Below are 23,761 nucleotides of genomic sequence, written 5' to 3' on the forward strand. Positions count from 1 at the left end.
ATTTAGGGCTATATAAATAAAGATTGATTGATTGATTGATTGACTAGGGACCATTTAGTGTTCCCAATCAACCTATCCCCAGGTGCATGTCTTTGGAGGTGGGAGGAAGCCGAAGTACCCGGAGGGAACCCACGCAGTCACGGGGAGAACATGCAAACTCCACACAGAAAGATCCCGAGCCCGGGATTGAACCCAAGACTACTCAGGACCTTCGTATTGTGAGGCAGACGCACTAACCCCTCTCCCACAACATACATATATATATATATATATATATATATATATATATATATATATATATATATATACACATACATACATACATACATACATACATACATATATATATATATATATATATATATATATATAATGACAATGTGAAACGTTTTTTCTTTTTTTATTCAGCAAATGTATTAAAACTAAAAAAATCAAATGTACAAAAGTATTAACAGCCTTTGCTCAACACTTAGTTGATGCACCTTTGGCAGCAATTACAGCCTCAAGTCTTTTTGAATACGATGCCACAAGCTTGGCACAACTATCTTTGGGCACTTTCAACCATTCCTCTCAAGCTCCATCAGGTTGGATGGGAAGCGCTGGATGTCTCTGTACATTGCTGCATTCATCTTAGTCTCGTCAGGGAGGTGACCATGACCATGGTCACACTGTCAGAGCTACAGCGTTCCTCTGTGGAGAGAGGAGAACCTTCCAGAAGGACAATCCACCAATTCCATTAGGCATGAATGGTAAAGTGGCCAGAGGGAAATGTTTTTTTCGTAAAAAGTTTGCCAAAATGGACCTAAGAATTAAATTCTGGTCTGATGAGACAAACATTTTACTCTTTGGCGTGAATGCCAGGCGTCATGTTTAGAAGAAACCAGGCGCCGCTCATCACCAGGCCAATATCATCCCTACAGTGAAGCATGCTGGTGGCAGCATCATGATGTGGGGATGGCTTTCAGCGGTAGGGACTGGGAGACTAGTCAGGACAGAGAGAAAGATGAATGCAGCAATGTACAGAAACATCCTGGCTGAAAACCAATGCTTCTCATCCAACCTGATGGAGCTTGAGAGGTGCTGCAAAGAGGAATGAGAGAAAGTGCCCAAAGATAGGTGTGCCAATCTTGTGGCATCGTATTCAAAAAGACTTGAGGCTGTAATTGCCGCCAAAGGTTAGTTCAATTTATTTATATTTACTGTATATTTATGTTTTTATCTTCGCATGTTTTACTTGTATGTTATCCTATGTTTCTACTAATGGTTCTTACTAATTTACAGCTTTTATTATTTTTACTTTCCTCAGAGGGAGCCAGCTTTATCAGGGGTTATTGACTGTGCTGTGGGGGCACTTTGGTGGCCGTGGTCTGAGGACCTCCTGGTGCAGATGGCTCCCATGATAGTGTTTACTCACACGTCTCCTCTGTACTCAGTAATGCATTCATTTGTTCATATACAGTATGTGTAGGAGTGTAACGGCACGTGTATTTGTATTGAACCGTTTCGGTACGGGGGGTTCGGTTCGGAGGTGTACCGAACGAGTTTCCACACGAACATATTAAGTAGCCGCCGAAGCTAAAGTCTTAACAAGCTGCTCCGCTTTCTGCCTCTGTCTCTGTCAGGATTCTACACAGCACCCAGCATTGTTCCACCCACACAACCATCTGATTGGTTACACACAGAGCGGTAACAGCTAATCAGCAGTGCGTATTCAGAGCGCATGTAGTCAGTGCTTAGCGTTTAGCAGGTAAGCATCAGGCTGCGGACTCTCCCCAAATGATACTAAACACCTCCCAGTCAACTACTAGTAACATCACTATGAGCCCGTTGACCTTCTAGAAACCTAAACGGCAGCTCAGCTCGCTCGCAGTCCTGGCTTGAGGTGAAGGCTAATTAGCTTTTAGCGTAACGTTAGCTCATTTTGCGGTGTGTGTGTGTGTGTGTGTGTGTGTGTGTGTGTGTGTTACGGACAGCAAAGCCCTGTCTGTCTGTTATTTGACTTTACCTTTTTCTTTTTCTGTGCTGTGTTGAAGCAGCAAAAAAGGACATTATGTTAAATGAAGAGTTTCTGTCTCTGATAGTTGATATAATAATGTAAGTGCATCATAAAGCCTACATTAACTCCATGGTGTTCAGGGATGAATAGTTTCTCCTATTGCTATTGTACTATTTTTTCAGCTATAGTTACATTAATCATTAGTAATGGAGCAGCCTAGTTTTGAATGGCAGGGTCCCTGCTATCACATGTTGATAAAAATATAACATTTACATAATAAAAATCAACTACAGACTTCCCAAATGCTGTAATAAATTAAGTATGATGACTTGAAACTGTTTAATGTTGCACTTTTTATATGTAGAAGAAAAGTTTTGTCATTTTATTTAATCTGAGCAACAACTTGAGGCTGTTTAATGTTGATTCACGTGGGCAGAATTATTATAGTGTTCCCAAAGTTAAAAGGATAAAGCCATTGTTTACAAATTTAGTAAATAAATAACCAAAAAATTTATATTTTGTTGTTTTCTTACTGTACCGAAAATTAACCGAACCGTGACCTCTAAACCGAACCAACATTTTTGAGTACCGTTACACCCCTAGTGTTTGGTAATTGTGTGTACCGTTACACCCCTAATATTTACATAAATATATCTATAGCAGACAAAAAGGCGATTCAGAGGGTCATAAACTCTACAAAAAAAATCATGGGCTGCCCCCTCCCCTCCCTGAAGGATTTACACAACTCCCGTTGCCTCAGCAGAGCAAAAAACATGACCAATGACAGCCCACACCCTGGCTTCCACATGTTCCACCTGCTACCATGGGGCAGGCGCTACAGGTGCATCAAAGCCAGGACAAACAGGCTCAGAGACAGCTTCTTTCCCACAGCTGTCACCCACCATCCTGAACTCAAACTTATAATAAATTATTCACCCCTATACAATATCCTACCCTAATATCTGTAAAGCACTTCTTTTATGTATAAAAAGTGTTTTATAAATAGAATAGAATAGAATAAAATGGACTTTATTGTCATTATATTTGCATATAACAAGATTAAGGACTCCAATTTAAGGTGCGGTAGTGGAAACAAATATGGGATAAAAATAAATTACACAAGAAGTAATAAAGATACAAAATAAGAGTTGAAATAAACAGACTACTATCCAATAAAAATAATAAGCAATCCTGTACAATATATAAAATACAATATACAGAACAAGACAAGAGTACAGGAGTAATAACAATCAGTGTTGAATGTATTGCACTTTAAGGGTAATATTGCACAGTAGGGTATTAGGGTAGGATATTGTATATATTGTATAGTAATAACGTTTGATTTGATTTGATCAACAAAGTATTTAGCAAAAGCTGTGAATACTTATGTACACGTGTTTTTGCTATAATAAATTTGAAATTAAAAAAAACTACTTTTCACATTGTCATTTTCGGGTATTGTGTGTAGAATATTGAGGACAAACGTGTTTATTACATTTTGGAATAAGGCTGTAACGTAAAATGTGAAAAAAGGTGTGATAAATGGTTTCCGGATGCACGGTATAATAATATCTGCGAGGGTGGTTTTAGTGGAGGTCAATTTCGAGGTTTCTGATGTAACTTTGTTTGATAAAAGTTGCAAAACTCTGCAAACAAACAAAGAATGTTAGCCACACAGCTTTGTGTGTTTTTGTCTTGTCTCGTGGTGACAAGACGACACAAGAACAATTGTCAGACGCAGCAAAGCATTTCCCTCGACGCCAAGAGGCCGCAATGTTTCCGTAGTAACGGTCGGTGGAATTCTGTTCTACCTTTTAGAGCAGTCTACGTTGGTCTTCCCAGCCTGAGCCAAATGCAATCAAGTTGTTGGAGCAGCGGGTGAAGAATAAATCTATTTCTAACAGTAGTTTTTTTTTTACCTAAACGTTATGAGTGATAATTAGCTGATGGCGGTCGGTGTGGGTCTGACAGGAACACACTTAGCCAGGCCAACAAAGTGTCAGAAAGCAGCATTAAGTGCACGCCGCTCAGCAGGAAGTGTCACGTTTGCGTGTCCAAGGCATCCGCTATGTGCTTAATTAGCATAATAACAAGCAGCAGTGTGTGTTTAAGACTTGCACATCTCATCCAGCTGCACTAAATAATAATAATCATTTATATATATTTTAAAAAAAAAAAGAGTAATAACTGTGGTTTGAACATAACATCTCACTTTCTGCCTTCTGTCCCTGCTTGGCTTGCCTCAGCTGTTGTTTGTTCAAACGGAGACACAATGTGACACAAACCGCATCAGAAAAACAACACAACTGGTGAATGTTTAATGCTACAATGGTTCATGTCTACACAGAACAATAACAAAGAACAGAAGCACATAAAATGAGCACACAAGTCTCCAAAGGGGCTATTTTGAGCGTGTGTTTATTGGCCCTCAGCATATAGTAGAATAATAATAAGATCATTATCAATGAAATAGATGTATTACACCCATTTGCTTTGTCAGCTATAAAACAAAGAACAATTGTGGATGTTTTGTTTTCACATATAATGATCTCCATTGGGTTGCTTTGAGTGTCTCATATATGTCTTCATACTTTCATTATGATGAATGCAGGCCTTATTGGAAATTGTTTGGACACCCCTGTACTAAGAAGGCAGGGTGATATGGCCTAAACTCTATCCATCCATCCATCTATTTTCTACCGCTTGTCCCTCTCATATTGCAATATATATTGCAGCCCTCATCTGCCATAATGATATGTATCACAATATATTATTTGGTATATAAATGACAACAGAACCATTTCAAAACGGGTCACAAAGGCTACTAATTTGGCTGCTGATATACTAAGTAACATGTTGTGTAATTATATATGTGTATATATATATATATATATATATATATTAAGGGTGTTAGAGGTCACGGTTCGGTTCATTTTCGGTACTGTAAGAAAACAACAAAATATAAATTTTTTGGTTATTTATTTACCAAATTTGTAAACATTGGCTTTATCCTTTTAACATTGGGAACACTATAATAACTATGCCCACGTTAATCAACATTAAACTGCCTCAAGTTGTTGCTCAGATTAAATAAAATGACAAAACTTTTCTTTTACATATAAAAAGTGCAACATTAAACAGCTTCAAGTCAAATCATCATGCTTAATTTATTACAGCATCTTCTATTATGTAAATATTATATTTTTATCAACATGTGATAGCAGGGACCCTGCCATTCAAAACTAGGCTGCTGCATTACTAATGATTCATGTAACTATAGCTGAAAAAATAGTGCAATAACAATAGGAGAGACTATTCATCCCTGAACACCATGGAGTTCATGTAGGCTTAATGATGCACTTACATTATTATATCAACTATCAGAGACAGAAACTCTTCATTTAACATAATGTCCTTTTTTGCCGCTTCAACACAGCTCAATCAACACAGAAAAAGGTCAAGTGAAATAACAGACAGACAGGGCTTTGCTGTCCGTAACACACACACACACACACACACACACACACACACACACACACACACACACACACACACACACACACACACACACACACACACACACACACACACACACACACACACACACACACACACACACCGCAAAATGAGCTAACGTTACGTTAAAAGCGAATGAGCCTTCATCTCAAGCCAGGACTGCGAGCGAGCTGAGCTGCCTTTTATATTTCTAGAAGGTCAACGGGCTCATAGTGATGTTACTAGTAGTTGACTGGGAGGTGTTTATTATCATTTGGGGAGAGTCCGCTGCCTGATGCTTACCTGCTAAACGCTAAGCACTGACTACATGCGCTCTGAATACGCACTGCTGATTGGCTGTTACCGCTCTGTGTGTAACCAATCAGATGGTTGTGTGGATGGGACAATGCTGGGTGCTGTGTAGAGGACTGACAGAGTAGGAGGCAGAAGGAAGCGGAGGCGGCTACTTAATATGTTCGTGTGGAAACTCGTTTGGTACACCTCCGAACCGAACCGAAACCACCGTACCGAAACGATTCAATACAAATACACGTACCGTTACACCCCTAATATATATATAAATATATATATAGCGGACAAAAAGGCGATTCAGAGGGTCATAAACTCTACACAAAAAATCATGGGCTGCCCCCTCCCCTCCCTGAAGGATTTACACAACTCCCGTTGCCTCAGCAGAGCAAAAAACATGACCAAGGACAGCCCACACCCTGGCTTCCACCTGTTCCACCTGCTACCATGGGGCAGGCGCTACAGGTGCATCAGAGCCAGGACAAACAGGCTCAGAGACAGCTTCTTTCCCAGAGCTGTCACCATCCTGAACTCAAATTTATAATAAATTATTCACCCCTATACAATATCCTACCCTAATATCCTACTGTGCAATATTACCCTTCGAGTGCAATACATCCGACATTGATTGTCATTACTTTATTACTCCAGTACTCTTGTTTTGTTCTGTATATTGTACAGTTTTTTGTATATTGTACAACTTATTGTTTTTATTGGATAGTAGTCTGTTTATTTCAATTATTATTTTTTATCTTTATTACTTATGTGATTTTTTTTTATTCCATATTTGTTTCCACTACCGCACCTTAAGTTGGAGTCCTTAATCTCATTATATGCAAATATAATGACAATAAAGTCCATTCTATTCTATTCTATACACAGTACAGGCCAAAAGTTTGGACACACCTTCTCATTCAATGCATTTTCTTTATTTTCATGACTATTTACATTGTAGATTGTCACTGAAGGCATCAAAACTATGAATAAACTCTTTGAATTACTTTTTCGCACACTCTTGGCATTCTCTCCATGAGCTTCAAGAGGTAGTCACCTGAAATGGTTTTCCCTTCGCAGGTGTGCTTGAAGCTCATGGAGAGAATGCCAAAGGTGTGCAAAGCAATAATCAGAGCAAAGGGTGGCTATTTTGAAGACACTAGAATATAAATAGATTTCACCTTTTCTGTTCATTCATAGTTTTGATGTGACAATCTACAATGTAAATAGTCATGAAAATAAAGAACACTCTGTACTGTACATATATGTATATATTAGTGATAATGATATTTGGAAGAAACATACTTTATTTGTCGCCATGGAGGCCAGGATTAGTGATTTAGAAGTAGCTAAAACACTGTGGATGGATGTTAGCCGCTAGCTAGCTAGCCATGTCTTAAAGCAGCTCTTCCTGAGGGTGTTTCAGTGTTATAACTTCACCTTTATGTTTACTTTTTACACCAAAATGCGTCCATTCTCCCTTTTCTGTCTACACACTGCGTCTGCTTGTAAGTACTCTGTGTGTGTGCGCTGCTAAACATGCTCCTCTGCTCGTAAAACTAGCAATGTCACCACGTGACGTCATGCCTGGGAACAGGTACTTTTCAAACAGAGTATAGTACCGTTTTTGATTCATTAGTACCACGATACTGTACTAGTACCGGTATAGCGTACAATCCTAGTTTGAAGAATGTCATTTCTGATGACATTCACATGGCGGTAAGAAGAGCGAACAATGTCGACGCCACAGCAACATGACTGCGCCTTGACAACAATCACGACTGTGTTACAACACACACACGCACACACATTGTAACCTTTTTTGGCGCGCTCAAATCTTTTTATAGCTGAAAGAAAACAAGTGATGCCAGCGTGTTATTAACACACAAGAGGATACAACACAAACAGCAGCCTGTCAAGGTAGGACTTCTAGCACATTCCTACACCTCATCAAGTTAGCTCAAATGCTAACAAGATCTTTTTTTACCTCTTTCACAGACTTCCCATGGACCTTCGGAGTGAGCCGGCGCCCCAGGACGCATGCCTCCAACCAAGTCTGACCTGCCCACAGACCACCTCAACCAGCCTATTCCATCAAGGCCGCCGGCCTGAGATGGACGCGGGATCACAATGCGGCTACTTGTTGGAGCACGGAGACGCTCCGGCAGACGTCAGTCCCACTCACAACATTCCCCCGCCCAAGCACAACAACAACGGGCCCTGTTGGACCCCTCGGAGGGGCCGGCTGTTTGCGACAATGGAGGACGGCCTTTCACGGAGACAACGTTTCATTTCTTTCTTCCTTTCCACCCCAAAAAAGGCAAATGGGTGCAAGAATACATACTATGTGTGCCTTTGGGCGGATTGTCGCAATGGAAGGATTGGGCCGGGCTGTAGGATCACAGTCTGGGGCGATTTCTGAACTGAATCGCAAGATGGATCACATCATGGAAAAGCTGGTTGAAAGGGAAAAATTGGATATGAGGGCCGGCATGGAATAGAACTAGGGGTGTAACGGTACCTGTATTTGTATTGAACCGTTTCGGTACGGGGGTTCCGGTTCGGAGGTTCCGGTTCGGAGGTGTACCGAACGAGTTTCCACACGGACATATTAAGTAGCGTAACGCACGTTGTGTAAACAATGCACACCGAGGCACAACACAAGGCATGCTAGCAGCTAACGGGCTAGAATAGACTGACCATACGTCCTCTTTTCACCGGACATGTCCTCTTTTGCGAAGCTGTCAGGGCGGAGTTTCTTAAATGCCTCAAATGTCTGGCATTTTGAGTTAGGGTTGCGTGTATTTTCAATGTACGTTCAGGGTTAAGAAGGGGTGAAAAACAAAACAAACAGCAGCATTGGTGAGGGAGGGGCAGAGACAGAGAGAGAGAGAGAGTTATGATAAACGCGCATGCGTCGCCAGGCTCTGCTTTTTATCCATATATTTATCACATTTAATTTTTTATTATCTATAGCAGGGGTGTCAAAAGTGTGCCTCGGAGGCCATTTGCGGCCCACAGCTAATGTTTTAAAGGCCCACGGCACATTCTAAAAATACTATTCAAATAAACAAAAACATGACAAAAGTGAAATAAAAAAGCTTTAAGGTTAAATGTAATTTACAAAAAGTTGCAATGTTGACTAATAAAACAAAGCTGTTTTTTTTTTCTTTCAAACTGTCATTGCTCAAAACATAATATTGAATCAAAATCAATGTTATTATGAATTATTGACCTATCCAAGGTTCCCATTACTTCACATCAAACTAAGAAAAATATTTTTGGTGGAAGATTTTGCAAATTTAGTAAGTAAATGTATATTTTGTTGTTTTCTTACTGTACCGAAAATGAACCGAACCGTGACCTCTAAACTGAGGTACGTACCGAACCGAAATTTTTATGTACCGTTACACCCCTAAATAGAAGAGACAAGTCATTGTAATGTCTGTTCGCGGAATAACAAAATCCTAATCTACGATTTGACTCCCTCGAATGGTCTTGATGCAACAACGGGAGCAGGCTGTTCTGAAAACATCCCCCCCGAGGACTCCTCAATGATGGACGCTTTTGACCTCCCTCCCTCCTCAACGACACCTGGAGTCAAACTTTTGCTTGCATGCAGAACGGCCCCAGGCCTATGGACACTACATCAACCCACCCAAGACAATGGGCATATACATACCCCCACCCCCACCCCACGCTTTCACCACTGCTTGATTCCCCTTCGGGGTGATGGATGTATGGATGTAGACTACTGCAACGCACTTCTGGTCAGGATCCCCAGCAAGAACATCCAGAAGCTGCAATACATACAGAATAGTGCTGCTAGGATGCTGATGAGAGTGCGGAAATATGACCATATCACACCAACTCTCAAATCCCTTCACTGGCTTCCTGTTCCACTCAGGATTGAATTCAAAGTCTCCCTACTAACCCACCAGTGTCTCCATGGAAATGCCCCACCTCTACCTCAAATAACTGCTCACCCCCAAATCATCCACACCACACCTCCACTCCGGACAGGCTAACCTCCTCCAACCTCCGAACAATGGGAGACCGAGCTTTCTGCTCCGCCGCTCCCAGTCTGTGGAACGCTCTCCTTGACCACCTGAGGGCACCACAGACTGTGGATGCTTTTAAAAATGGCTTAAATACCCTTCTTTTAAAAAAATCTTTTTTTTTTTAGATATATCATGGGTGTCAAACTCTGGCCCGCGGGCCAAATTTGGCCCGCCGTGTAATTTCACTTGGCCCTTGAGGTGATATCAAATTAACACTAGAGCTGGCCCGCCGATTATATTCAGCGATTCACCGCTAATTCTCATACTTGCCAAACCTCCCGGGAGACTCTCAAATTTCAGTGCCCCTCCCGAAAATCGTCACGTCCGCTTTTCATCCAGTCCAGCGAATGCCCACCTCAACCGATGCACGGAGGGGGGGGGGGGCGTTTGGTGGTAGCGGGGGTGTATATTGCGGCCCGAAAGAGTTAGGGCTGCATAGGATTCTGGGTATTTGTTTTGTTGTGTTTATGTTGTGTTACGGTGCGGATGTTCTCCCGAAATGTGTTTGTCATTCTTGTTTGGTGTGGATTCACAGTGCGGCGCATATTTCTAACTGTTAGTTATTTATACGAGCACCGTCAGTGTAATCTGTATCGCTGTTGGCCAAGTATGCATTGCATTTACGTGTGTGTGCGTGCAGAAGTCGCACATATTTTGTGATCGGCCCGGCACGTTGTTGGAATGGATGAAAAGCAGACGTGACGACAGCTCGTAGAGGACGATAAACGCAGTGCCTTTAAAGCACGCCCCCAAGACTGTGGTCCGGGTGGACTACGAGATATAATGACTGATGAACACCTTCGTTCGATAATGAAGGTTGCCTCAGCTCAAAGCCTGAGCCCCGACATTAATGAACTAGCATCAAAGAAAAGATGGCAGGTATCTGGCTTGGGTACATCAGATTAGATCAGTGTGTTGCAAACTGAGCAGTTTAAAGTCCTGAACGGTCGGTTTATTCATTGTTATTTTATTTTCTAATTTATTAGCCTGTGGAAAAAGTTAACGTTGATAATTACCTCAGAAGGCTGCAAGTAGAAAAGAGGCATTACATTTTTATTTAAATTGTATTTGATATGCCATTGATATTTTTTAATTATTATTATTTGAAACTGGATTTTGCATGTCACTATAAAGTTATATAAGCCTTTCTTGTTCAATATTCAATGCAAAACTTGTTTGGGTCCCTATTAAAAGGTTAATTTGTTCAACCTTGGCCCGCAGCTTTGTTCAGTTTTACATTTTGGCCCACTCTGTATTTGAGTTTGACACCCCTGAGATATATGCATACGAGTTTTAGCTATTTGGCTGTTCTAGTTTTTATTTTATTTTTATTTTTTTAATACACTGTAGCACTTTGAGGTTGTTTACTCAATGTAAAGTGCTTTTTACAAATAAAATCTATAATTATTATTATTATATGTAACATGTCTATGTGTGTATTGCATGGAGGTTTTTCCCCACTCCAGACTAGGCCTCCTTAGGAGCCCAGTCTACATTGTATTTTTTTACTCATCTTCTTCCCCAGCATTTTACCTTTTTCACATCTTTTACATGGCGCCTTTGGCGACCCATCAGCGTCCCTGTTCTGTAACCCTGTACACTGTTTGTTTGTCTCATCTTGAACGGGTTTGTGCTGAAAGTTTCGTTGTACTTGTGCAATGACAATAGAGTCCTATCCCTGTCCTAAGATGACAGCGTGATGATGGAGGGCTGCCATTAAATGCTCATCACAACACGTGCAGCAAGTGGAGACTGGAGGGAGCGTGCAGGAAGACTCATGGCTAGAATTATCTCGGATAGATTCAGCTGAATTATTAAAGCCACATGCACAACAAAGCTGCAAAAAATGTCATTTCACACAATAATAATAATGAAACCGTCCTTAATGGTTCAACGCGAGCCAGTGAAATATTCAAATGTTGACTTGAAAGCAGATCCTGTTTTCTCTCTCACTATTTGCGGATGCTTTATTTCTTTGTTTTGACTTCTGCAATGTGCTGATGCCGACGCTCATTACGCCTGCGAGGCAAACTGCCGACACCGAGCTGGTGTCAGGTCTGCTGCGCTCATAAAACGTTCATGACATTCCGCCTACAGACCGAGTGCACGTGCGTGAAGGCAAGCACAAAGTCCACACGCTGTCGTCTTCCTGATACACACCGCCGTCCAATCAGGACGCAGGACACAGGGTCGCAGGTCACAAGGTGTTCCATTACCAAGCTGTGTCAAGTGGAATACTTGTCTCATTTAAGGCTGAAACGACGCGTCGACGTCATCGGTTACGTAAATACGTCGACGCCGTTTTTGTGCGTCGGCGCGTCGCATATTTACGTCACACTACTGTCATGGCGGAGCGCAAAGCAGACGATGCGAGCGAGGGGAAAAAAGCACGCCAAAAGTCGTCAAAAGTGTCGGAGTATTTCAATAAACGGCCTAATAATGTTGTTGTATGCACACTGTGTCGAGCGGAAATGGCCTATCATAGCAGCACAACGGCTATGAACGAACATTTGAAAAGAAAACCCCCGACAGCGTTCTTGCCATCACCATCAACAAGTCAATCGTCCGCGTGCGTATACGTTGTCATTATTACACAAAAACATGAATGTGTCATTTGTATCTGCGTTGTAAATTCATAAACTAAAGCACCGTTTGCTCTGAGAGGCGCGTTTGGCGTGCCTGTTCAGTGTTTACAAAGACGCGCTCCTCTTTAACGCTGTGGAGAGGCGGCGGCGGCGAGCGAGCGGCGAGGCGGGGCGCGCCGGGAGCGACGCCGCAAGAGACGGGACGACGAGCGAGCGAGGAAGAGGAGCTGAAAAGCGAGGAAAGAAAGAGAAAAGAGTTGGAAGAGAAAAGACTTTGTGTAAAATTAAAAGATTGTAAACCTGGCAAAGCCGTCTGGCGTTCAGTCTGTCGGTCCTGAAAGAACCCAACGGCACAAGACGTGTCACAAACGCTAACGTTAATTAGTTGTGCAAATACCTTTTACAACATTAACAGTTACATATACTATGTACAAACCAACAATTAACTTTCACTTTAATCATACTATCATTGTTGTGTTATTAAGCAAAATAAGCAATACTTTTACTTTTGTTGAAATGTTTACACTGTACACTTTTTTGTATTGGATGTTTAGCTTTATTTTTGCACATTTTAGCAAATAAGCAATACTTTTACTTTTGTTGAAATGTTTACACTTGTTACAGAATATTTCCGTTTTGCACTTTTTTGTATTGGATGTTTATCTTTATTTTTGCACATTTTAAAGCAAAATAAGCAATACTTTTACTTTTTAAATGCTTATACTATTCCAGAATATTAAGATTTGCACTGGATGTTTACTTTTATATTTGCACATTAAAAAGCAAATGAGCTACTTTTAATTTTGTTAAATGTTAAAAGTTTTAAATGTTTACATTGTTACAGAATATTTTGTCATGTTGTTGTCAATGTTGACTGAGTGGCCATACTTTTTTTTTTGTAAATAAAAGCCATGCCTTTTGAAAAAACTGGCCTACATTTATTTTTTCCTCTTCATTTTAAATAAAAAAAATAATCGGTAAAAGGAAAAATAATCTATAGATTAATCGAAAAAATAATCTATAGATTAACCGATTAATCGAAAAAAATAATAATCTATAGATTAATCGATAGAAAAATAATCGTTAGCTGCAGCCCTAGTCTCATTACGGCCTCAAATCTATATAACCATACATGAGGGTTGTACGCTATACGGTACTAGTATAGTATCGTGGTGCTAATGAATCAAAAGTGGTACTATAATCTGTTTGAAAAATACCGCTTTCCCATATATATTTTTTTAACGGGCATGACGGCGCGTGGTCACGTCATGACATTGCTGCTTTTACGAGCAGAGGAGCATGTTGGGCAGCGCGCACACACAGTGTGTAGACAGAAAAGGGAGAATGGACGCATTTTGGTGTAAAAAGTCAAGATAAAGGTGAAGTTATAACACTGAAACACCCTCAGGAAGAGCTGCTTTAACACATGGCTGGCTAGTTAGCGGCTAACATCCATCCACAGTGTTTTAGCTACTTCTAAATCACTAATCCTGGTCTCCATGGCGACAAATAAAGTAAGTTTCTTAAAAATATTATTATCACTACATTTAATAAAGTCAAATACAAATAAGGCAACAAGAGAAGTATCCTACACTTCTCTTTTGTAAAGTAAATCTGAACAGCCGACATGGGCATCTACATCAACTATATGATTTGCCTGAGAAGCTGGAAAGGACAAAAAAAAAAAAAATATATATATATATATATATATATATATATATATATATATTATTATCATTGCAGTACGAGGAATAGCTAAACATGCTTCACTACACGTTGTAGTTTATCGGCGTCGTTCCTGAATGCAAACAAATGCCATGGGTGGATCTACACCTGACATCCACTGCAATGATACCAAGTACAAGAGTGTATCTAGTCGATACTACTATGATTACATCAATATTTGTTATTGTCACAAAATCTTTTTTTGTGTTTTTTAAATGTATATTATGTTTATAAAGTCAGTAAATACGTCCCTGGACACATGAGGACTTTGAATATGACCAATGTATGATCCTGTAACTACTTGGTATCAGATCCATACCTAAATGTGTGGTATCATCCAAAACTAATGTCAAGTATCAAAGAAGAGAAGAATAAGTGATTATTACATTTTAACAGAAGTGTAGATAGAACATTCAGAACGATTCTGTTCATAACTTTTATGGACAGAATTTCTAGGCGCAGTCAAGGCGTTGAGGGGATCCGGTTTGGTGGCTGCAGGATTAGGTCTCTGCTTTTTGCAGATGATGTGGCCCTGATGGCTTCATCTGGCCAGGATCTTCAGCTCTCACTGGATCGGTTCGCAGCTGAGTGTGAAGCGACTGGGATGAGAATCAGCACCTCCAAGTCCGAGTCCATGGTTCTCGCCCGGAAAAGGGTGGAGTGCCATCTCCGGGTTGGGGAGGAGACCCTGCCCCAAGTGGAGGAGTTCAAGTACCTCGGAGTCTTGTTCACGAGTGAGGGAAGAGTGGATGGTGAGATGGACAGGCGGATCGGTGTGGCATCTTCAGTAATGCGGACGCTGTATCGATCCGTTGTGGTGAAGAAGGAGCTGAGCCGGAAGGCAAAGCTCCCAATTTACCGGTCGATCTACGTTCCCATCCTCACCTATGGTCATGAGCTTTGGGTTATGACCAAAAGGACAAGATCACGGGTACTGAAATGAGTTTCCTCCGCCGGGTGGCGGGTCTCTCCCTTAGAGATAGGGTGAGAAGCTCTGTCATCCGGGAGGAGCTCAAAGTAAAGCCGCTGCTCCTCCACATGGAGAGGAGCCAGATGAGGTGGTTCGGGCATCTGGTCAGGATGCCACCCGAACGCCTCCCTTGGGAGTTGTTTCGGGCACGTCCGAGCGGTAGGAGGCCACGGGGAAGACCCAGGACACGTTGGGAAGACTATCTCTCCCGGCTGGCCTGGGAACGCCTCGGGATCCCCCGGGAGGAGCTGGACGAAGTGGCTTGGGAGAGGGAAGTCTGGGCTTCCCTGCTTAGGCTGCTGCCCCCGCGACCCGACCTCGGATAAGCGGAAGAAGATGGATGGATGGATGGATAGATAGAACATTTAAAACAGAAAATAAGCAGATATTAACAGCAAATGAACAAGTATATTAATAATTTATTTTTACAGTTTGTCCCTCATAATGTGTACAAAATAATAGGTGTATAAATGACACAATATGTTACTGCATACGACTAATTAGGAGTCTTTGTTTGTTTACTTACTACTAAAAGACAAGTTGTCTAGTATGTTCACTATTTTATTTAAGGACTAAATTACAATAATAAACATATGTTTTATGTACACTAACATTTTCTGTTCAAATAATGACATTTTTTGTGGTCCCCTTTATTTAGAAAAGTATGTAAATACATTTAGGTACCGGTACCAAAACATTGGTACGGGGACAACCCCAGTCCATTACAAATGTCGTACACTAACTTTAAATGATGCAATACATTCACAGTGTTTTGCTGCTCAGGATTTGTAGTGTGACCACGCCAACACACTCCAAAGTGGAAACATGAAAGTGTGTGTACCCAGACAGAATGCTGACTGGAAGGCAAAGTCACTGCCAGTGGAAAACAAAAAAACCGCTTCATTCAAAGTTGAACAATGACGTTTGACACTTGAATGAAATCTCATTGCAGGTCGAGTGTGTGCCAAACAGCAGATGGCGCTCTAACCTTTGCAAGTCAGTAAGTCATTTCGGTAAAACACACACACACACACACACACACACACACACACACACACACACACACACACACACACACACACACACACACGTCTTGTCTACTTTGTGTGGACCCACGTTTGGTCAGTAGGTTGTGAGGGCCCCCCTTTCCACTATAGCTAGAAGGATGAAAATATATATCTAGCATGCACACACACACACACACACACACACACACACACACACACACACACCTCCCAACCTGGAACCCGCCCTGCGTCTGGACGGTGACACCAGCTCCTTGACCATCTGCAGCACTTGCATGCTCACAGGGGGGCGGGGCTGTGGCGGGTCAAAGGGCAGAGGATGGTCATCCTCTCTCCCCTCTCAGCCTCACGTCTTCCACCCGCAATCCTTCCTGAACTCGCAACGGGGTGCCCCTTGCCGCCATGTCCCGTATGATCCCGCATCTCGCCGTGTGCCTTCACAAGCCCGCGTGGTCCTCAGACGCCCCGGGCTGATCCTTGGCCAACAATAAAAGAAAAGTAGTGCCCCTCCCTCTTCTAAGTGACAGTGGCGAAGGCGAGTGACGCCAGAGCGCTCTTCACGTAGGCAGCGAGGCGCACGGCTGTCAGCCTCCTCCTCTTCTGCATCCTCAAAAAGCTTGGCGGTCCTCCGCTCGCGTCCTTTAATTTGAAATTAACGTGCGCCTCCGCTCTCTCACTCGCTCTCCCTCCCCTCACGAATGCGGAGAACAGGGAGGTGGTCACATGTCCAGGAAGCACAAAGCAGTGCTGAGGCCACGCCCTCACACTTCCTTAACGAGCTTGTTAGCTAATCTTATCTGCAAAGTGGTATTTAAAAGAGAAAGAAAAGTCCCAGCATGTTCTCTCCACGGCGGCGACGGCAAACACGCAATCGCACGCCAGCACAAGCGGCGCCGCGAGGGTGGCAGCGTGTCCCCGTGATGGAGGGCTCACGCCGACATAGAGGGTCTAATAATGACTTGGTTTCCGGATGCTGTTGCCATGCCTCCCGCTCCCGGTTGCTAGGCGGTGACCCCCACAACACCTCACACGCTTTTTTGCACACTTTTTTTAAAGTTTGAAGCCAGATGAGCAAAGACCACCCGCAGGGACGCACTTCCATGTATTGACGGCCGCCTTAGCGCAGACATAGAGAAGCCTTCTGGTAAATGTGAAATCAATAAAAGCTCTTGGCTGAGAGGAGAAGCCCGACTATTTGCTGATGCCTCAGCTCTTTATTATAGCAGCTAATTCATTAGCCTCCAGGGACCCGGCAATCATTAAATTGCTTTATTAACTCAAAGCTCACTTCATTAGGTACACCTGCACAGTACAGTCCCAGGGTTTCCCCCGACATGTCATTAAGAGTGGCACGCTGCCACACACTAAACAATTGGGCTTTTTTCCACACTGCAAAAAGTGAAATCTAAGTAAGATGACATATGTCAAATAAGGGTGATATTTGCTTATTTTCTGTCTGATAAGATAATTCTTCTCACTAAGCAGATTTTATGTTAGAGTGTTTTACTTGTTTTAAGGGTTTTGGTCCTAAATGATCTCAGTAAGATATTACAGCTTGTTGCTGAGATTTTATGACCTATATCAGGCGTCGGCAACCCAAAATGTTGGAAGAGTCATATTGGACCAAAAATACAAAAACAAACGTGTCTGGAGCCGCAAAAAAATTAAAGCCTTCAATACGTGATATAATGAAGTCAACACATGATATAAGTGTCTTTATTAGCTATATTAGCCTACTATCAAAATGATAGTTTAAGTTAAGAAAATTAAATGAGCTCAAATATACCTACAAACGAATGTACATGCAGCTAGCCTAAATAGCATGTTAGCATCGATTAGCTTGCCTGATTAGCACTCCAAACAAGTCAACAACATCAACAAAGTTCACCTTTGTGCATTCGCGCACAGCATAAAAAGTTTGGTGGACAAAATGAGACAAAGAATGAGTGGCATAATATATGTCTTTCTGTGGCATCGCTGAAGAAAGTTGTACATGTAAACAAACTACGGTCAGTTCAAGGGCCGCCAAAATTAGTATGACAAAACGGCGCTCACCAAATACTCTCATCAGATAATCATGTTTAATATAAACAGTGGGATTTCTACCAATTCGGGAGCTTTGTGTCATGTTTGTCCTCCTAAAGAAACCATATTAAAACAAAAATATATTTTTCACCCATCCATCCATCCATCCATCTTCTTCCGCTTATCCGAGGTCAGGTCGCGGGGGCAGCAGCCTAAGAAGGGAAACCCAGACTTTCCTCTCCCCAGCCACTTCGTCCAGCTCTTCCCGGGGGATCCCGAGGCGTTCCCAGGCCAGCCGGGAAACATAGTCTTCCCAACGTGTCCTGGGTCTTCCCCGTGGCCTCCTACCGGTTGGACGTGCCCTAAACACCTCCCTAGGGAGGCGTTCGGGTGGCATCCTGACCAGATGCCCGAACCACCTCATCTGGCTCCTCTCGATGTGGAGGAGCAGCGGCTTTACTTTGAGCTCCCCCCGGATGACAGAGCTTCTCACCCTATCTCTAAGGGAGAGCTCCGCCACCCGGCGGAGGAAACTCATTTCGGCCGCGATCTTGTCCTTTCGGTCATAACCCAAAGCTCATGACCATAGGTGAGGATGGGAACGTAGATCGACCGGTAAATTGAGAGCTTTGCCTTCCGGCTCAGCTCCTTCTTCACCACAACGGATCGATACAGCGTCCGCATTACTGAAGATGCCGCACCGATCCGCCTGTCGATCTCACGATCCACTCTTCCCCCACTCGTGAACAAGACTCCTAGGTACTTGAACTCCTCCACTTGGGGCAGGGTCTCCTCCCCAACCCGGAGATGGCACTCCACCCTTTTCCGGGCGAGAACCATAGACTCGGATTTGGAGGTGCTGATTCTCATCCCAGTCGCTTCACACTCGGCTGCGAACCGATCCAGCGAGAGCTGAAGATCCTGGCCAGATGAAGCCATCAGGACCACATCATCCGCAAAAAGCAGAGACCTAATCCTGCAGCCACCAAACCGGATCCCCTCAACGCCTTGACTGCGCCTAGAAATTCTGTCCATAAAAGTTATGAACAGAATGGGTGACAAAGGGCAGCCTTGGCGGAGTCCAACCCTCACTGGAAACGTGTCCGACCTACTGCCGGCAATGCGGACCAAGCTCTGACACTGATCATACAGGGAGCGGACTGCCACAATCAGACAGTCCGATACCCCATACTCTCTGAGCACTCCCCACAGGACCTCCCGAGGGACACGGTCGAATGCCTTCTCCAAGTCCACAAAGCACATGTAGACTGGTTGGGCAAACTCCCATGCACCTTCAAGGACCCTGCCCAGAGTATAGAGCTGGTCCACAGTTCCACGACCAGGACGAAAACCACACTGTTCCTCTTGAATCCGAGGTTCGACTATCCGGCGTAGCCTCCTCTCAAGTACACCTGAATAAACCTTACCGGGAAGGCTGAGGAGTGTGATCCCACGATAGTTGGAACACACCCTCCGGTTCCCCTTCTTAAAGAGAGGAACCACCACCCCGGACCGCCAATCCAGAGGTACCGCCCCCGATGTCCACGCGATACTGCAGAGTCTTGTCAACCAAGACAGCCCCACAGCATCCAGAGCCTTAAGGAACTCCGGGCGGATCTCATCCACCCCCCGGGGCCTTGCCACCGAGGAGCTTTTTCACCCAATCTTTTTTTATTTTCATACATTTTTGAAAAAGCTCCAGGGAGCCACTATGGTGGCGCTAAAAAGCCGCAAGTGGCTCTAGAGCCGCAGGTTGCAGACCCCTGACCTATATTGAGTAAAACATGCTTGAAACTAGAATATCAAGTGTTGCAAAGCTGTGTCATCAACACTCACAAGTATAAAACTACTTTTTTAAAGTCATCATTTCTTATTTCAAGCTAGAAATAAAAAATCATGACTTTGACACAATTGTGTCTCATAATTAAAACAGATGACAGCCAAATGGACTTTGCTGTTTTATTTTCAATGAAACAATAGAAAACAGGTACTCATATAGTAGTACAGTTGGCACAGTACAGTAAACTGACAGTTAATATTTAAACATTTAACATGTGACATTTCTAACAATTTTGAACAGAAATTCAGATAAATTCCTCAAAATTACAATAAAAATTTTTTTGGCCGGGGTCCGGGCTGTATATATGCGCGCTAATTGACTGAAAGAGCACGCACTTGGCGTGATGATGTCATGTTATCCATGGAAAAATGCCTTTTTAGACAATATGATTTGCCTGAGCGGCTAGGAGACCCCGAAAGTAACAAGCGCTTGGCTTTTTGTCTTTCCATTAAGAACAATAAATTAGTTTTTAGTATAAGTTTGCTGGTTTCAAGAAATGTAATGCCGATCACATATCATTATGTCAAGATAATGGCACTAGCATTTACTTCATTTAAGAATATTGAGCAAAAAGGTCTCTTTTTTTTCTACCAAGAAAAGTGCACTTGTTGAGAATATACTTATTTTAAGTATTTTTGGGTTCATTGAAGTTAGCTAATTTGACTTGTTTTGGAAAGTCTTGACAAGCCAAATGTTCTTGTTCTAGTGGCAGATCATTTTGCTTAGTTCAAATAAAATACCCCTCATTTCTTTTTGAACACTGACTTTTTGCAGTGCATGTGTAAACAAATGAAAATAACATATTGCATGAATGGACATATGCTCGGATTTACATGACGTGACGTCCGGCTCATTAAATATGCGTGGTGGTCAAGCCAACGTCTGTTCTCAATGGGTACTGGGCGCCATTCAGCCTTTCTCGAAGAAAAACGCCCGATCCTTGCGTCGTTTTCGGCTGTACGAAGCGTTCAAATCCCGAAGAGGAACAAACGTTTTGGTGGACACATACAATGACACGGCCTTTAGGGACATCTTCCTGCACCTGCTGACCGGACATCTCACTCTGCTTGGGTTGGTCCTATGGGAACCAAGGCACAGGCATCGATCGCAAGGATGTCCCGCGCTAACGTACGTGGACATCCTGAAGAAAGATGCGGGTGCTGAAAGCTCTACGTAGCTGGCCGGGTGTATGGAGAACCAGAATGATTGGAGACTCCGATGGAAGCTCGTCTGAGGACGACTGAGAGAGATGAAGTGGTCGAGTACGACCGCCAATTTCAGCCTCCAAGCCCAGGCAGGATTGCAAGAATGGACAATGAAGGTGAAGGTAAAAGAGTGAGGTGTGTCCTGACCAGATTCTAGATCCCTAGATTGATTGTTGTCAAATGTTCTTTATCACATTGTTTACTTCCACACGTCCATTAAAGACATGATTGATGTATGATGGCTCAGGTGGGATTGACTACAATAGTCTAACAGCTGCTGATGGTGAGGCAAGCAAGGTTTACTGTTCAAAGAAATGTGGCAATAGACTACATTGAAATACTTCACATACCAGACTGCCAGGTAAGGATACACTTCCAGGTCAGAGGTGACTATGGCGTAATATATGCACGTCTGCCATTTTCCGCACATTGACTTAGACTTACACTTCCTTTTATTGTCATTCAAATTTGAACTTTGCAGTACAGATAAGAATGAAATGTCGTTGCATTGGCTCATGGTAGTGCAGGATGAACGATCAATAAGGTGCAGATATAAATAAATAGATTACTGTACAGATAAATATATTGCACTTTTGCATATGCATCCACGTTTATGGATTTATGTTATATTGTCTTTATATTCCAGCCAGTTAATCAATTTTGGGGGGGGAATTGAGGGGATTATTATGATGCGTTCAAGAGTCTTACGGCAAGGGAAAAAGCTGTTACAGAACCTGGAGGTTCTGCTACGGAGGCTGGGGAACCTCTTTCTAGAGTCCAGCAGTGAAAACAGTCCTTGGTGGGGGTGGGAGGAGTCTCTGCAGATTTTCTGAGCCCTGGTCAGGCAGCGGCTTTTTGCGATCTCCTGGATAGGAGGAAGAGGAGTCCTGATGATCTTTTCCATCGTCCTCACCACTCTCTGCAGAGACTTCCAGTCTGAGGCACTGCAGGCTCCAGTCCAGACAGAGATGCTGTTGGTCTCTATAGTGCCTCTGTAGAATGTGCTGAGAACGGGGGGAGGGAGCTGTGCTCTTTTCATCCCACGCAAAAAGTGCATGCGCTGCTGAACTCTTTTCACCAGAGCTCCGGTGTGTAGGAACCAGGTTATATTGTCAGTTATCTGCACCCCCAGGAACTTGGTGCTGCTTACCATCTCCACTGCTGTGCCGTTGATGAAGAGTGGAGCGTGGCTGGACTGGTGCTTCCTGAAGTCAACGGTGATCTCTGCAGATTTTCTGAGCCCTGGTCAGGCAGCGGCTTTTTGCGATCTCCTGGATAGGAGGAAGAGGAGTCCTGATGATCTTTTCCATCGTCCTCACCACTCTCTGCAGAGACTTCCAGTCTGAGGCACTGCAGGCTCCAGTCCAGACAGAGATGCTGTTGGTCTCTATAGTGCCTCTGTAGAATGTGCTGAGAACGGGGGGAGGGAGCTGTGCTCTTTTCATCCCACGCAAAAAGTGCATGCGCTGCTGAACTCTTTCCACCAGAGCTCCGGTGTGTAGGAACCAGGTTATATTGTCAGTTATCTGCACCCCCAGGAACTTGGTGCTGCTTACCATCTCCACTGCTGTGCCATTGATGAAGAGTGGAGCGTGGCTGGACTGGTGCTTCCTGAAGTCAACGATGATCTCCTTGGTCTTGTTGACATTCAGGACCAGGTTGTTGGTTCTGCACCAGTCAACCAGATTTTTCACCTCCTCCCTATAGTCCATGTCATTGTTGTCACGGATGAGGCCCACTACTGTTGTGTACTTCACAATGTGGTTAGTAGTGGACCTGGCACAGCAGTCATGGGTCATCAACGTGAACAGCAGCGGACTCAGCATGTGTACTAGGCCGCGTTGCGGCCGTGGGCGGAGGGGGGAAGAGGTGTTAAACGATGGCATTGTATGCGTGTGGACAGGGATAAGGTTAGGTGGGTTATATCCTGTATAACCTTAGTGTAGAGGCAGCCTAGTGTAGAGTGCGCACAGACCTCTGTGCGCACTAACCTCTCCCAGGGTCCCGGCGTGACCTCAAGGTCGAAGACGAGAGATCCGGGAGCAGCGATCAGGGAGGCGGTCGACCTGGGACTTATGACCGCACCGCTGCAGAGGTTGCAGCAACCAGCGTGGGAGTGTAGGACCGCTACACACACACACAAAATCAGCAGCATCTTTCTTGACATGGGTAGATGTCGTTTATCAGTGTGACGTCTGGGGAGATGTTTGTCACAAAGCACCGGCCTGTTACCGTAGAAACGCGGTGGACCAGAGGCGGTATCAGGGCTAGAATCAGCACTTTGATGTTAAGGGTGGAGGTATGCCAGCCACCTCACTCACGGGCTTCTAGAACATCTTCGTTAAGGCGCTCCTGCCCCCAGGGTCCATTTCCTCTCGCTGACCTGTTTACTAGGAGATGTAATCATATTCCAGCAAGGCTTCCTTCCTGTCAGCACCCCCCAGATAACACACACACACACACACACACACACACACACACACACGCATCTTTCATCACTAAAAGAGAGAAAACCGTTAAAAGGAGGGAGA

At 43.5% G+C, this 23,761-nt stretch overlaps 1 protein-coding gene across 4 annotated transcripts in view; it reads right to left on the reverse strand.

Annotated features, from left to right (window-relative positions):
* The window catches only part of usp6nl (USP6 N-terminal like), a 90,951-nt gene that overhangs the window by 45,639 nt on the left and 21,551 nt on the right, over positions 1-23,761 (reverse strand). The window contains exon 1 of one of the 4 annotated variants that reach the window (XM_061961309.1): positions 7,782-8,341. The exons of the other annotated variants lie outside the window; for them this stretch is intronic. Coding sequence (XP_061817293.1) covers positions 7,782-7,836 — 55 coding nt within the window. The 5' untranslated portion in view covers positions 7,837-8,341. Of the gene's footprint in view, positions 1-7,781; positions 8,342-23,761 lie in introns of those variants that run through there. 4 annotated transcript variants of the gene reach the window in all.

The sequence above is a fragment of the Nerophis lumbriciformis genome, linkage group LG05 (assembly GCF_033978685.3).
Source record: "Nerophis lumbriciformis linkage group LG05, RoL_Nlum_v2.1, whole genome shotgun sequence".
In the NCBI taxonomy this organism is placed as follows: Eukaryota; Metazoa; Chordata; class Actinopteri; order Syngnathiformes; family Syngnathidae; genus Nerophis; species Nerophis lumbriciformis.